Consider the following 15,473-nt stretch of genomic DNA (forward strand, 5'->3'; position numbering starts at 1 on the left):
GAAATACTTTAAATCATTTATATTTTTTTTTTATTATTTTTTTATTTATGTACGTATAAAAAAGTAGAAACATTTCAAATATTAGAATATTCTTAAAAATTAAAGCTATATTATTAAAATATCATTTTTTTTTAAGAAAACCTCAAAGGTTCCTGAACAAATAATTTCTGCATAAAATATTTATTTTTTGTCTAGTTCAAATAGATAAATACTAATATGAATATATTATATTTAAAAATATAGAATTGAATAATTTAATTAAAAACAAAAAAATATATTTTTATTAACTCTAATTTTTCTACATTTTTTTTTCGTTGTATTATTTTATTTTTATCGTTTTTTCAGTTTTTATTATATTATTAGTACATATAATATTTAAATTATATATATTGTTATACAAATTCTAATTTAGAAAAATATTTCCAAAGTTTTAAAATATTGGTTTTTTTAATTTTATTTTAATTAATAAAAAATTATATGTATTTTTTTTTTTTTTTTTGACAAATGGTTATTTTTATTTAAATTATTTAACCATAATTTATTTTACTTTAAGCATTTTCATATTTTTATATATAAAATTATATAAAAATAGAATATAATAAGTAATTATTTATTATTTGTTCTGTTTTGTTTTTAATGTAACTTTATAAATAATAAAATAAATATTATGCTTTTTAATAATAAAACATAGTTGTAAGTATATAGTTTTTAGCATCTTCTAAAATTTTAAGAAGCATTTTGGATTCTTTATTTGTTTTTCATTTCCATTTTTACTATATATTCTATTCCTAATTTAATTTTCGTAAGTATATATTCTATATTTTTTAATCTATTATTAGTTTTTTCTTTTATTCATTCTTTCATTTTTATTTATTTTTGCTAAATAGTAGTATAGAAAAATGTTTGGAATATTATATTTTTAATTAATAATTTTATTTTTTTATAATAACCAAGAAAAATTAATTAGTCTATTTTAAATAATTTTTAAAATTTTTATTTAAAATAATAGGGAAATGAGTACTTTTATGACAGACGATCCACCTAGTGGTGAAGTGGAAGTTTCAAAACTAAATAGTCCCTTTACTAAAATTAATGAGAAAACTTACACTACCAACACATATTACCTTCCAGAAGAAAGGCCTAACCCACAAAAGCAGTACATGTCCTATTCTGATGGAGAATATTATTCAGAAGAAGATGATGATGAAGATGATGAAGAACATTATCATACAGATGGAGAAACTTATGAATCAGAAGATGAAGAAGATCAAGAAGATCAAGAAGATAAAGATGATGAGAACGTAGATAATGATGATGCAGAAGATAATGATGATGAACTAGAAGATAATAATGAAAAACAAGAAGATGAACCAAGTAATCAAGTTGTTCCTTGTTTACAAGCCGGTGAAGGTACAAGTTCCGGCGAATTACAAGATCTTCTTCCATATGAAGAAGACGTTCAACAAACACCCTATAATTATGAAAAACCAACACTCACCTTATATGGATTAATGATGTTTATTGTCTTCTTAATGCGTTTAGGAGTAAGTTTTTTTTTTAAATAAAAAAAAAAATACAAAGTTATATGAGATATATATAAAAATACTTTTTTACATTTACATTTTATGTATATAGAAAAAAAATTTATAATAATAAAAAAAACATATTTTAAATAATTTTTAATATTTTCTTCAGAGAGCAAGTTCTAAAAGGCTGAGAAAGAAATTTAAAGCTAGAAGAGATTTACTTGGATGGTTGGACATACTTAATTATAAAATTAATAGGCACGATAAGAGAATGATGGCAGATCTACAAATACTAGAAACTAAAATTAACATGGAAGAGGAAAGAATGGAAAAGAAATTTGATAAAAAAAGATTTGATGCGAAAAACAGAGCATTATGTAAACTAGGTGATGATCCTGTACCTTGTATAGGTCCTCGTTATGACAGAAGAGGTATACTCTTAGAAAAGAAATTGAATAAAATAGATTTGGAATATGAAAGATATAGAATGAAAAAGATTAGACGTTGGAACAAAATGAAAGAAAAATTTCACAAAAAACTAAAGAAGGTTCAGAAAAAACAAGAAAAGAGAAGACTAAAAAAGTGCAGAAAAATGCACAAGTTTGAAAGAAAATGGAATGGTGCACCCCACTCATTTAAAGCATACATTAGACTCAAGACTGCAGAACAAAGAGTTTAATTAAAAAAACTAAAAATATAAATATTTGAAAAAATTGAAAAAATGTTACATTGTACTGTGTAATCTCACATACATTTATTAAAAGTAGTTAAATAATAACAATAAATAGAAGCAATGGAATCATATGTTTTCTACATCAATAAAATATCAAAAATAATAATTAAGGGGGTTATATATAACAAAAAACAGTAGATAGAAATAATGCACCGTTTTTAATTAATGGAAAAACATTTTTAGATAAAATGCAAGATATATATACTAAGTGAAAAGGGAAAAAATGTCGTAGAAAAAAATAACATAAAAAGATAAATTGCAAAAAGAAAATTCTTGGACAAAATAAAATAATTTTAAACACAACGTTAATTAATAAAATTTTAATATATATTTACTAACTAAATTTACATCTTATTGTAAGAACAATAACATTTCTTAAATTTATCATATCTACAATCAATATATTGTAATTACCCACAGTGTATTACAAATATTGTACTTTATTTATGTCTTTTTAATCTCAAACATTATTATTTACTTGTTCACGTATTTTTATATATTTTATTACCTTTTTTTTTATCTTTCTTATACGTATAAATATATATCATATTCAAATATGTAAAGAAGTCTTATTTATTATTACGAAAAATAGCGTATATATATAACCAATAACAGTGGAATAAACCGTTTTAACGCATGTTCTAATTTCTTTTAACATATAAATAATCAAATAATATATAATAATAAATGTTAATAAATACTATGATAAATTTTCTCCTAATCTTTTTTTTTTTTTTTTATCCTTTGTTGCTATTTTCATCTATATATATGTTAGCTTTTTATGTTTTAATGTTTTCTGTACTTACCTGAATTTGTTTTAATTCGTTCCAAGATATATAAATTTGTATGACTTTGAGATATTTGTTTTATAATGTTTTTTGACAAACATAATTTGATTAATACAAATTTGACTATTTTATGAAATATTTTTAAATAAATTTATTTTAAAAAATGAAGTTGCACATTTATTATTACAAGAATTATAATGTATCCCATAAAAAAAGAATCTAAATCTGCATTGTTTAATAAGAATTTTCGACGAAATAAGTATACACGGGAAATATTAATATATTTACAAATAAATTAAATTTTTTTTATGGCTAAATTTTAGATATATATATATTCAGCCAAAAATAGATTTAAACAAAATAAGCATATGGAAATTATAGAGCATTTATTTCTCTCACATTTTTGTAAACAAACCTTTTCTTTTTGTTTTAAGAATTACTATAAATATGGGTTGTCCCATTTAACTAATAACCTCTGATTATTTTAATATATTATGCAATTATTTTCAGCAATTATTATGCAACTATTATATTATAAACAAAGATAAAAACAAAATATTATAAGAATAAAAAAGTATGTTAACGAGAACTCCTAAAAATATTAACCTTCACCACCTCTAAATGGTGTCTTTTGTTAAAAATACAAACCTCCTTGCATTATATATTTGTTTCATTTATACATGCATATACATATATAACATTACTTAGGGAAGTAAAAGAACGAAAATTTAGACAACTATATAATTCAGCTCCAACAATAACCAAGGACACTATATAAATTAATAGATACACTTTTATACTAAAACGTCGAATATAATATAAGGATGAATAAAAGAATATGTAATAATTAAAAAATTTGGAAGATTATAATATTTTAAGAGCATATACTCTTAATCCTTCTTTATTCTTATACTATATATAAAAAAACATTTAGTTCAAATACTATTCTTCTTTTAAAATAAAATAGTGTAATTATGGATAACATAATAACATTAAAATATAATATTATTATAACATAATAATATTTAAACATATACCTTTTTTCTAAAATCTTGCTACAGTAACATTATTTAAGTATTTCTAAAATAGTGTATGTCTTATTTGCATAATAAAACGTTTCCTACTTTACACAATTCTAAAATTTTTTTTGTTTTTTTTTTCTTTTAACTTAATCTTTTAATAAATAAATATAATAAAAAAAGGAAAAAAAAAAAAAAAAAAAACTACCTATAAAACTATGTAGTTCATTTAAATTATACCATGAATTCTTTTTAGTTTATCAAAATGTGTGAAAATATAATCATTTACTTAAACGTGTACGCTAAAATTTTTCCAATTTTATTTTTTTTTTTTTAAATAAAAATTTATCCTTCTGTTAACTTTTTCTACTTTGCAATAATTCTAACCAAATAATGAAAAACCTAAGTCATCTTCTTCTTCTTCCTCTTCTACTTTCTCTTCTTTTTTGGATTCCTTTTTATCTTCACTAGGTTTATCCGCTGTGGCTTGTGTTCCGGATGATGGGGCACCTCCTCCAATACTCAAGTTACTTAATAATCCCCTAATAATTTTTTAAAACAAAATTATTATTATTATTATTATTATTACTATTCAAAATAACAGAATATGCATTTAACTTGTACAATCAAATTTGTAACAATTTAAATTATGCACATCCCTAAAAATGGCTGTTACAATGGGTACAATCAAAGCGGTTCTCCATGAATATGCATATGTGTTCATGTATTATATTAAATATATGTACATATATGTTTACATAATAACATATATAAATGACATATGTATAATATATCTTTAATATACTTAATATACCACAAAAAATATGCAATGGTTTTACTATATATTAAGTGTTATACATACGTACACATGTATTTTGCTTTATATATATATATTTTTTTTTTTTTTTGTCCTTTACTCAATATCTTTTCCTTTTAATGTTTTTTCAAAAAGCATTGGTAAGTATGGCAAAACTGTGTTATTTGATTTTTTAATAAGTTTCACAATATTTTCACTAGTTATGCTCATTTTCTCTTCATGTAATATTAAAGCAGCATATGTACATAAAAGCTCCTGCTTTTCACAATCTGGTATTTCTGATACTGGAATTGCTGCCATTTCCCCTTTTAATTAAAGCTTTGTGATAAATTATATAAAGAAATTTTTTAAAAATAAAAATATTTTTTCTGTATTTCAAATAAATTTTCTGCTCTTTTTAACACTTTTTACGATACCAAGAAAATTTTATTCACATTACATGTATATACTTTTTTTCATAAAAAATAACAATAATAAAAATTAAAAAAAAATTTTTAAATAAAAAATAATAATACCAATAAAAAGAAAATATCAAAACAATAAAGAACGTTATGTAAATAAATAAATATATATATATATACATGTATATATGCACGTTATACAAAGAAGGTGAAAAAATACGTGCTTCAAGAATTAATATTAGTGTATCAAAGAGGTTATTAACATATTTTTCACGTAAAATATAATGTAAGAACTACGTACGTAAATATATATAAATATATATATATCAAATACCCAACATTTTTGAACATTTTCGTACGAATTTTCAACTTTTTTGCTTTATCAAATATTATAGCACATTATTCAAAGGAGTTAATTAAAAATTGCGCTAATTAAATCTTTTTCTGTTTTAATAATAGTAAAATTAAAAACGCCATTATAATAACGCTTCATAAATTTATGTATAAAAAAATATATATAATATAACACTCTGCTCATTTATATGTTTAAAAAATCGAAGATAGAAATAACTGAAATTCTTGTGAGAGCTAAATACAAATATACACATGAAGTGTATACATGTATATATATGCATACATATTTATATGTATATATATGAACCCACAATACAATAAATAATATAGCAAGTTAAGAAAAAAGTAGCCATTTAATTTTAGAGTTCCTTAAACACATGAAAAGTAAGGAATATTTAAAATTAAAACGCTAATAATTTTAAAATAAGTTATTTTTATCCGTTTCATGTAAATTTTATATTCTACAAAATCATGAGAAAATATTTTATATGTTCATCCAAAAAATTATTTTATGCAGTTGATATTATTTAATTTTACATACTAAAAATATAGTAAATGTTTGAAGTTTATTAATTTGAGCTATATTTGAATTTTTAATTTATGTTTTTAAAAAAAAAAAAAAAGAAAAAAAACATTATATCGAACATATCTCTTTTATTAAATTACACATATATAAAAATGAAAATTATTTCAAATAAAATAAAAATTACCTTTCAAAAACAGCACAAACAATGTATGTTTCTTATTACATTATTATACAAGAAAAAAAATATGGTATCTTATAGGTTATATAACTACAAAGTAATCTATTTAGTAAACTATTATAAAACTTATGTAGATATTATGAGATCTCTGTTCTTTCAAAAAAGATTAGTTAAATTGGAAAACAGGACAGAAATCTTGTAATTTAATATTAAATTTAAAAATATGAAAAATTAAAATAAGAAAAAAAAAAATTTTCAATATAAGGATTAAATATAAATAATGTATTAAAGGAAAATTTATGTATATACTCATTGACAACATAAAAGGTTGTAATAAAATAAAAAAAATTGAAAATAATTTCTTTTTTTTTTCATTTGATATACATATGAATTACATTATTCGTACATGAACATATTCTAGTTCAAAAAAAAAGACGCCATAATAAATAATACATTTTGTATGTAATTTTTGTTGAGCACATAAAATGGAAAAAAATAATCTTAGCATAATATTTGGTCCTTACTTTTAATCAATTAAAAGGTAAATCTCGTATGATTTAATTAACTGTAATTTCCGTTCGTAACCTTCTATATTATGAAAAATACATTTTTATAACACCAATTTAACATTTCACACTTTTTATATATATATTATGAAAAATACATTTATATAACACCAATTTAACATTTCACACTTTTTACATATATATTATGAAAAATACATTTTTATAACACCAATTTAACATTTCACACTTTTTATATATATATTATGAATTATACATTTTTTAATATGATTTTAAAATGAAAATATGTTGTTAGAATGTTTTGATGCACATATAGACGCTTGAAGGATAAACATTTTATTATATTGAACAAACACTAGCATAAATACAAAGAAACATGTTTTATCAAAAAGCTGCTAATTTTGTAGAGAATTCTTTAAAAATAAACATTTCATATAATATTCATACTGATTTATATCTTCTAACAGTTATGTTGTTTTATAAATCATATTCAGTAAAACAATTCATAGAAGAGAAATTATTATTTAATTGTTTTTTTTTTAATAAAATAAAGTAGAAGTATACAATTATACTTCATCTTTGTCTTTATTGTTATTTTTTTTTTTCATATTTTCAAATATTTTATTTTGTTGGCATTTTTATATTTTCAAAAGTAGATTATGTATTTTAATTCTTATAAACATATAGTCTTCAAAGAACTAGGATCTTACTTATATATATAAATATAATAAATAAAAATTTATGCATTATAATAAGGGTATTTATTTATTTTTATTTTTTTTACCTTATATTGTACTTCTAAGCATTGTTAACTTCTTTTCTACAGTTATATAGCCACTCAACTAAATAATTCTTCCTTTTTTTAAGATGTATAACTATTGCTACAATGTGCTTTTTATATTCATTTTTCACTTATATATTTTTAAAATGAAAATAAGGAAATCATCTAAAATATCGAATACACAAAAGGAAATAAAAAAAAACAAAGAAAAATGAATTGTATATTTATTAAAATATGCATCTTTATTTAAAAAAAGAAAATGATTATTTAAAACAAAGATGTTTAATTTATCTAATATAAATTAATTTTGTCCATTACTGTTTTAAAGAAAAAACAGTATAGTGAAAAAACTGATTAGCGCTTAAAACATAAATTTAATTCTATTGATAATATATAAATTATAAACATACAAGTATAAAAACTGTAATACATAAGTATAAAATAAATGATGTGTTTATCAAAATTTATATAAATAGTTTATACAGTATATTATAATAATTTCATTCTATTGAATTAATGCATATATTTAATGAGAAGTTATTTTTTTTTTTTTATACTTTTAAAAAAATATATTATCAATAAGATAAAAATAAAAAGATATCGCGTCAATAGTCTAACGGCCATGATACCTGCCTTCCAAGCAGGTGACCCGGGTTCGACTCCCGGTTGACGCAAAAATGTAATGTTATTAATAGTAATAATTTGTTTTTATTTAATAAATTTCTTTCATATTTTATTATTTTTATAGTGTATATAGTAATTTTTAAAATTTATCAGTTTTTATTATTATTTATAAAATATCTCTTTCTTGTCACTCTCCTTATTATAAGCTTAGGTTGAAAAGAGAGTGTATATTACAAAAAATAAAATAAAATATTTTTATATATATGTATGATTTCTTTTAATAATTTTTAATAGTATTATTTATTAATGAAAATATAAGTAGCATTGAAGAATTAATACATTGAATAAAACATATTTTCCATTTTTATATTCTGAATTATATTTGTAATTACTGTGATATAGAATTATTAACGGAAAATAACATTTATAAGAGTTCAAATATATCTTTATTTTATTTAAAAACATCTCTTAAAAATAACAAGATTACTTATTAATTTCATTTTTAATAATGCCAATAAATGAGTTATATATATATTACAGAAAAAAGATCTTTACATTTATAAACTTAGAGCATGTGTATACTATAGAACGAACAGATAAAGCATTATTATTTTATCTGATCATGTACTTCATAAAACTGGATGTTACATTGTGTTGTCTGTTACCTATATATTTTTCTAATATTTTTTTTTTTTATATATCTTCTTAACAATTAACCATAGTATAAAAATACAACCACCAAAAAAATGAAACACTATAGAATATTTATTTTTTATTGATATACATTGATATACAACAAACGTCATAGAATATTTAAGACATATTACAATATTTTTTGTGTTATATTTACTTTAAATCTACATAATCAAAAATATAATTAATAAAAAATTAGTTAATAAAATAAATTTATCGGTTTTATATAGCTATTATTTTATTATTATATTTTTTCAAATATAATTCAGCATAATATATAAATGAAAGACAAAAAAATCATATAATTATTTTGTACAATATTATATTTTTAAGAAAAATTAAGAAAAAGAAATTCATTTTGCTTTTTAATTTTATTTTGTTATGCACGAAATGGGGTTCGAACCCATGCGAACTTTCGTTCATCAGATCTTGAGTCTGACGCTTTAGACCACTCAGCCATTCGTGCTCTTAAATAAGATTTTAAATTTAATATTAGCTGTAAACTTCTAATGAAACAAAAAAAAAAAAAAAATCATAAAATAAAAATTTAATAGGATTTTCCAATTTAAAATAACTTGATAAATTTTAATGTTTTGCAAATATTATTATTATTTTTTTTGTTTATTGAGATATTTTGAAACATCGTGAAGTATTTAATATTTTACATGTTCCAATTATATATATACATTTACATATAATGTACATGCATAATATAATTAATGTTTTCACTAAATATCCAAAATTTTCCAAAAATAATTTTACAGTTACAATTTATATAAGCGTTGAACATATATTTTAATTTTTTTCAGGATCTATATGACACAAGCATTAAATTTTTTCATACAAAAAGAGTAAAATTTTACTTTATTCAAATATTATATGAACGTACATACTGATGGATAGGAATACTCCTTTATTATACATATGTACTTAAAATTTTTACTCAATTCAATAATATGATACAATTTAAGTAAAATATAGTAACAATCACGTAATACCTTTTGAAGTTATTTATAATGGTTCATTTGCACTAAATACAAGCTAATGTTCTCCACGTTAAACATAAAAAAATAAGTTTATATTATTTTTGAATATTTTTTTTTATAAAATTAGTTCTTGACACATTATAAATTGTAATCATTAATATAATATTTGTCCTTAAATAAAAAATAAAGAGAAGAAACGAAAAAGTAGAGTAGAACAAAATAAAAATTGTGTGTATGCATATATATAAATAATTGTACCTTAATCTTTATCATATTTTTTTTATAATAAAAATACCATTGACTTTATCTTAGAAACAATACGTAACTCCTTTAAGACACTTTTCCTAGCACCCTCATATTTTAAACATTTATAAAAAATGAACTTTGGTATTTTAAAACATTCATTATTTTTTTTATCTATATCGTGCATAAGAACGAAAATAAAATATAAAATATAACTTTTACAGCACCACATTATTTCCTCAACGTAAAATTTATAGAAACATTTGGATAACTGATTCCATCACATTTTACATGGATTCATATAAATATACTTATATATATATATATTAATTTACGAAATATTTTCGTTTAAATTTTATAATATAGAGCAGTACGAAAAAAGAGAGTATGCTTAATTCCTCATAGCGTTTAAAAATTTAAGTTATTGATCATATTAAAATTTCAATTGCCAATTAAATGTGTTCTATTTATTTGCTTATATTTTTTGGAACACTCATATAATTTATAAGTAATAAATGAAGTAACGCTCCTTAAAATTTATTAACATCTTAGACTACTTTTTTTAAATTTATTTTCCCATTATTTTTGGCTCTCTTATGTTTCTGTTATAACTTGTAAAATATGGATACTTTTCATAATATATTTCTTTATATCATTTTTATATTTTAATACTTTTTTTTTTTTTGTAATATAGCTATTTTTAATATTTATAAAATATTAAAAAATTTAAAATTCAAATGTGTTATCTTCAAATAAAAAAAAAAAAAAAGATAAAAAAAGAATAAGATTTAATTACATCAGGGAAATAATTGCGATACATGTGTTTTATATTTTCATTTTATTTCAAGAATCCTTATAACTTTATAATATATAATAAAATATAATATTTCTTTAATGATCTAGAGCATTCATTTTTGATCTCTCAATTCTTTTTTTTTTTTTTTTGTGTATAATAGTATGCTTTTTTAAAGCTTATTACAATGTGTGGAAATCTTCTCAGAATACAAATTATCCTCTTTCCTTTATTTTGTTTTTTTTTTTTTATTTAAATGATGTTTTTTACATAACAAAGAGGAACTATGCCTAAACGTTTTATACGGAATTATGTTTTTGTTTTCCTTTTATTAACTAATAATTTTACGAACATTTTTTATTTTGTGGAGAACAAGAATTTTAATGATGTTTACACAATTAATGCAAAGTTTCTAAAAGACATAAAATTAAAGGAGGCCAATAAATTAAAACCCCAATATAAGAATTATATTTTAAAAAATATAAAAAAAAATAAAAATAATATACGTAATCGCGGAGGACAGAAATATAATAGAAATGATATAAAAAAAAAGGTTTACTCTATTTATTTCAACAAACATTTTGAAAATATATTTCACACGTATACGAAAATATTTTGCGACAAAAATATAACTTATTATGGAAAGTCTGGTGGTTATAAAAAAGTTGAAGGATCTTTGGGCAGCACCCTTAGTTCTTATGAAGAACATACACATATAAAAGAACACCATACGGAAAACATAAAAAATGTAAGAACTGTGCACAATGTAGGAAATACGCCATTAATAGCTAATGAAAGAGCATATTTGAAAAAAGGAAAGATGTATTTCCCGGAGATTTCCCGTAACTTTTTTATTAATTTATCCATCAGTAGCAGGAAAAGAAGAAAAAACAGAAGCTTCCAAAATTATCTAAGGAAGTACGAAGAATTATATAAAAAATTTACACCTGAAACAGATGAAGAGCAAGATATTGATGATCATGTTTCAAAAAACAGTCATAATATGTCAAACATTATTATTAATGAGTGGTGTTTACGTAACAATGAGAACAAATATAATATGACTTTAATATATGACAGTTTATCAAACTTACATAATAATGAATACCGGGATGTAGAGAGTGTAAATAATTTTATAAAAAATAATGAAATAATTGAAAAACAAGAATGGGAAGAAAAGAATAATCCATATTTAACCTATAAATATATATATAAATACAAAAACCCTATTGACCAAAAATATAATTTTTACAAATATGAATATTATATTCCAAAATTGATAACGTATGATGAAGATATTTCCACTGAGCCTAAATTTGTACCTTCTAATTTTAACTCTCCCAAGTGTTATAATAATTCACCCATAAATTCTTTAACAACAAGCGGATTTACTAGTAGAAATATTGACACGTTTGGTAAAGAAAGAAACAAAATATATTCGTTTGATACACCAAATGATGTTAAAAGGAATATATACTTTAACAATTTATTGTTAATTTCTTCATCGTATAATCAACATTTTTTTTCAAATTTAACCTTTCTGTTAAATTTACACACGTTACAAATTTTAATACGAGATAAAACTGCCATAGAAACAGACTACATAATTGATAAATTTGATCAGTTAAAAGAAAAACTGATAGAAATAAATGTAACCAATTCTAAGAAAGGTGAAAATTCTTTAAGTGTTAACCCAAGTAGTTCCGAAAAAAAACAAGCCCCTGTTATCTCATCAACCAATACTAATGTGCACTTGAACTTGAAAACTATAAATGATGAGCTAAATAGTACAGAAGATGCAGAAAAAGGAGTCGAAATCAACAAGAATGTATCAAAAAAAGACGAGAACGTCAAAATAGATAAGATAGACACCAGCAAAAATGAAGATATGCCCAGTGCTAACTACCAAATGGACGAGGAAATATCTCGCCATTTAACACACAAGAAAAGTTTATTTGATGATCAAATTCAAGTGTTTAAAACAAAATATAGTGAAAACGTTTTAGAAGATAAAGAATTTATTAAATTATGGAAATATAATATGAACAGTGAAATAATAGAAAATATGAACAAAGTACCATTACCAAATATATACCTAAATATTGATGACCCAAAATATTGCTTATGGAAAATTTTACAAAATTCAGGAAAAAGTGCATTCAAAGAAATTCCTACACCAAATCGAAAATTAGAAGCATGGAGACAACAATTAAACCTAAAAGATTTCTATAAACAAAACTTTGATACTAGTATTAGCTTAAGGAATATATCAAAAGAAGAACTAATTAATTTTAAGATGAAAATACTCAATACTTCTCATCAGGAAGATAAAAATGTGAAAGGATTTAAAAATGAAAATGAGCAAGGATCATATGATAAAAATAGTTTAAATACACCAAAACAGGAAAAGAAAAAGCATCATGATGGTAATTATGAGGATGCCTCGGAAATTACTACATTACATCAACGTGATGAAAAATATAAAAACCGTAATAATGCAGAAACACCCGATGGAGATGTTATAAAGGAAAATCATTATAGAGATGATGGAAAAGTATTGGGAGGTAATGAAAAATCTTTAAAGGAACAGCCATATTTAACTACAAATATGAACAAAGAGATTATCAATTCAAGTTATAATAAAGATACAGAAATTAGTAAGTGCAAACGCAAATATAAAGATGCATTTTATACATTAGTCGTAAGGGATGGAATTGTTGACGAATATTTATCAGATGATATAAGTATTTTAAAGAATTTAAATAATGAATTGAAGAAATCAGCAGAGAAAAATTCAGAAAACGAAAACGAATTACATGAAACTAGCAAAAATGATAACATAGAAGAAAAAACAAAAAAAAGCAAAATATTTGTAGGTAGCTTTTTTAACATAAAAGATGTCGAAGTAGAATACTTGATCAATAAAGAATTATATTTTATACCTGAACATTCTAATTGGTATAAAAAAAATACACAACCTTTTGTTAGGGGTCAAATAGGAAAACAATCAAGAAAATTTGACAATGATTACCCAATTTATGATTATAGAAAAAGTGACTTTGGTATGGCCAAATTTTCCTCTTTAAATTTAGCCTCAATTAAGGATTGTGCAGTTGTTTATCTAGATAAAGATATTGATTTAAGTGATAAATTTTTTCATATCATATTTATATCAACATCTAAAAATGAAGATGATCATGTTAATAATAAAGAGTCCGAATACACTGTCTATGAAAATGCACCTCTATGTGTAGATGCGCAAGATACAAATAAAACTTCTGAAGGTCTAACTAAAGGGGAAAAAGAAGATAATGACAGTAATAGCAGCAAAAGTGAAAATGTTCAATATGATGATACCCATACACGTATTAATTTAAGCGGGAATGAAAAAGAAATTTCGGGAAAAGAAAAAAGAAAATATGCAGAAAAAGAACTGACCAATTATATGTATAGTCCAATAACTAACCCAAGACTAGTAGTATACATTAAAGCAAATAGTAAAATTAATATTTATGAATCTCATATATCTTTAAACAATAATAACAGTGGTCTTGTTAATGCCTTCTCTAGAATTTGCATGGAAGCAAAATCAAATGTGAAGCATACAATGTCTCAAGAATTGGGTAAGTACGTTTGGCACTTTCACAATGTTTCAGTAAAAAATGGACTTGAAGCAAATTATAAATTTGTTGATATCCTTTTAGGTAGTAAGTCATCACGTGTTAATTTGCAAATAGAAGGTGAAAAAGGATGTAAACAAGAAAGCTATGGTTTATCATTGTTAGAAGACAAACAAAACATTAGTCAATATGAAATGTTTCATCATGAACATCCATATATGGAGACCAACCAGTTATTTAAGTTTTTAGTCTCTGAAAAAGCACATGCTGTATGGAGAAGTAGAGGTAGAATTGAAAGAGATGCAATTAAGGCCAAGTTAAATACTTTATGTAGATCTGTGTTATTAAATTTTGGAGCTAGTGCTGTAGCTATTCCTACTTTAGAAATTATTCCAAGTGATATAGAATATGCAAATCACGGGGCAACCATAAGTGATTTAGAAGAAGAACCAATATTTTCTTTAATGACAAGAGGAATAAACGAAAAAATTGCAAGAGAAATTATTATGAAATCCTTTGTTAATGAAATTCTTGAACATATATCTGATGAGAATCTTAAAGAAAGAGTTATCCAAAAGGTTATGAAATTTTCCACAAAGTACAAAAAAGTACCTCTTCCAGACTTTATTATGAAAAAAAAAAGATCATTATGCACACCTTCTAAATAAGGAGAAATATATGAATTAATATACTTATAATATATGACACCAGGCGCGTTGAAAGATGTATGAGGTTAGTCCACTCCCAAAGGGGATTCGAATGAAGAAACAGCTACTATTGGATAAAAAATTAAAAACAGGAATTTAATTACATATATATATATATATATATATATATATATATCGATGAATTTATTGGAAGTTGTAG

At 22.1% G+C, this 15,473-nt stretch overlaps 4 protein-coding genes across 4 annotated transcripts; 2 read left to right on the plus strand and 2 right to left on the minus strand.

The window, feature by feature from the left end:
* Window positions 1-1,013: 1,013 nt before the first annotated feature.
* MKS88_002638 (uncharacterized protein) lies at window positions 1,014-2,205 on the plus strand (the record flags this gene model as incomplete). The annotated part of the gene is made up of 2 exons (XM_067215664.1): window positions 1,014-1,544; window positions 1,696-2,205. 2 exons carry the CDS (start codon window positions 1,014-1,016, stop codon window positions 2,203-2,205), a joined length of 1,041 nt encoding a protein of 346 aa, XP_067073220.1.
* Window positions 2,206-4,448: 2,243 nt separating this feature from the next.
* MKS88_002639 (60S acidic ribosomal protein P1) lies at window positions 4,449-5,183 on the minus strand (the record flags this gene model as incomplete). The annotated part of the gene is made up of 2 exons (XM_067215665.1): window positions 4,449-4,608; window positions 4,984-5,183. The coding sequence occupies 2 exons, from the start codon at window positions 5,181-5,183 to the stop codon at window positions 4,449-4,451; spliced, it is 360 nt and encodes a 119-aa protein (XP_067073221.1).
* A 3,069-nt stretch (window positions 5,184-8,252) lies between these two features.
* On the minus strand, window positions 8,253-9,607 carry MKS88_002640 (uncharacterized protein; the record flags this gene model as incomplete). Its single annotated transcript, XM_067215666.1, has 3 exons — window positions 8,253-8,306; window positions 9,368-9,470; window positions 9,540-9,607. The coding sequence occupies 3 exons, from the start codon at window positions 9,605-9,607 to the stop codon at window positions 8,253-8,255; spliced, it is 225 nt and encodes a 74-aa protein (XP_067073222.1).
* A 1,665-nt stretch (window positions 9,608-11,272) lies between these two features.
* Window positions 11,273-15,274, plus strand: MKS88_002641 (iron-sulfur cluster assembly protein SufD; the record flags this gene model as incomplete). Its single annotated transcript, XM_067215667.1, has 1 exon — window positions 11,273-15,274. One exon carries the CDS (start codon window positions 11,273-11,275, stop codon window positions 15,272-15,274), a length of 4,002 nt encoding a protein of 1,333 aa, XP_067073223.1.
* Window positions 15,275-15,473: the final 199 nt, after the last annotated feature.

The sequence above is a fragment of the Plasmodium brasilianum genome, chromosome 9 (genome assembly GCF_023973825.1).
Source record: "Plasmodium brasilianum strain Bolivian I chromosome 9, whole genome shotgun sequence".
NCBI lineage: Eukaryota > Apicomplexa > Aconoidasida > Haemosporida > Plasmodiidae > Plasmodium > Plasmodium brasilianum.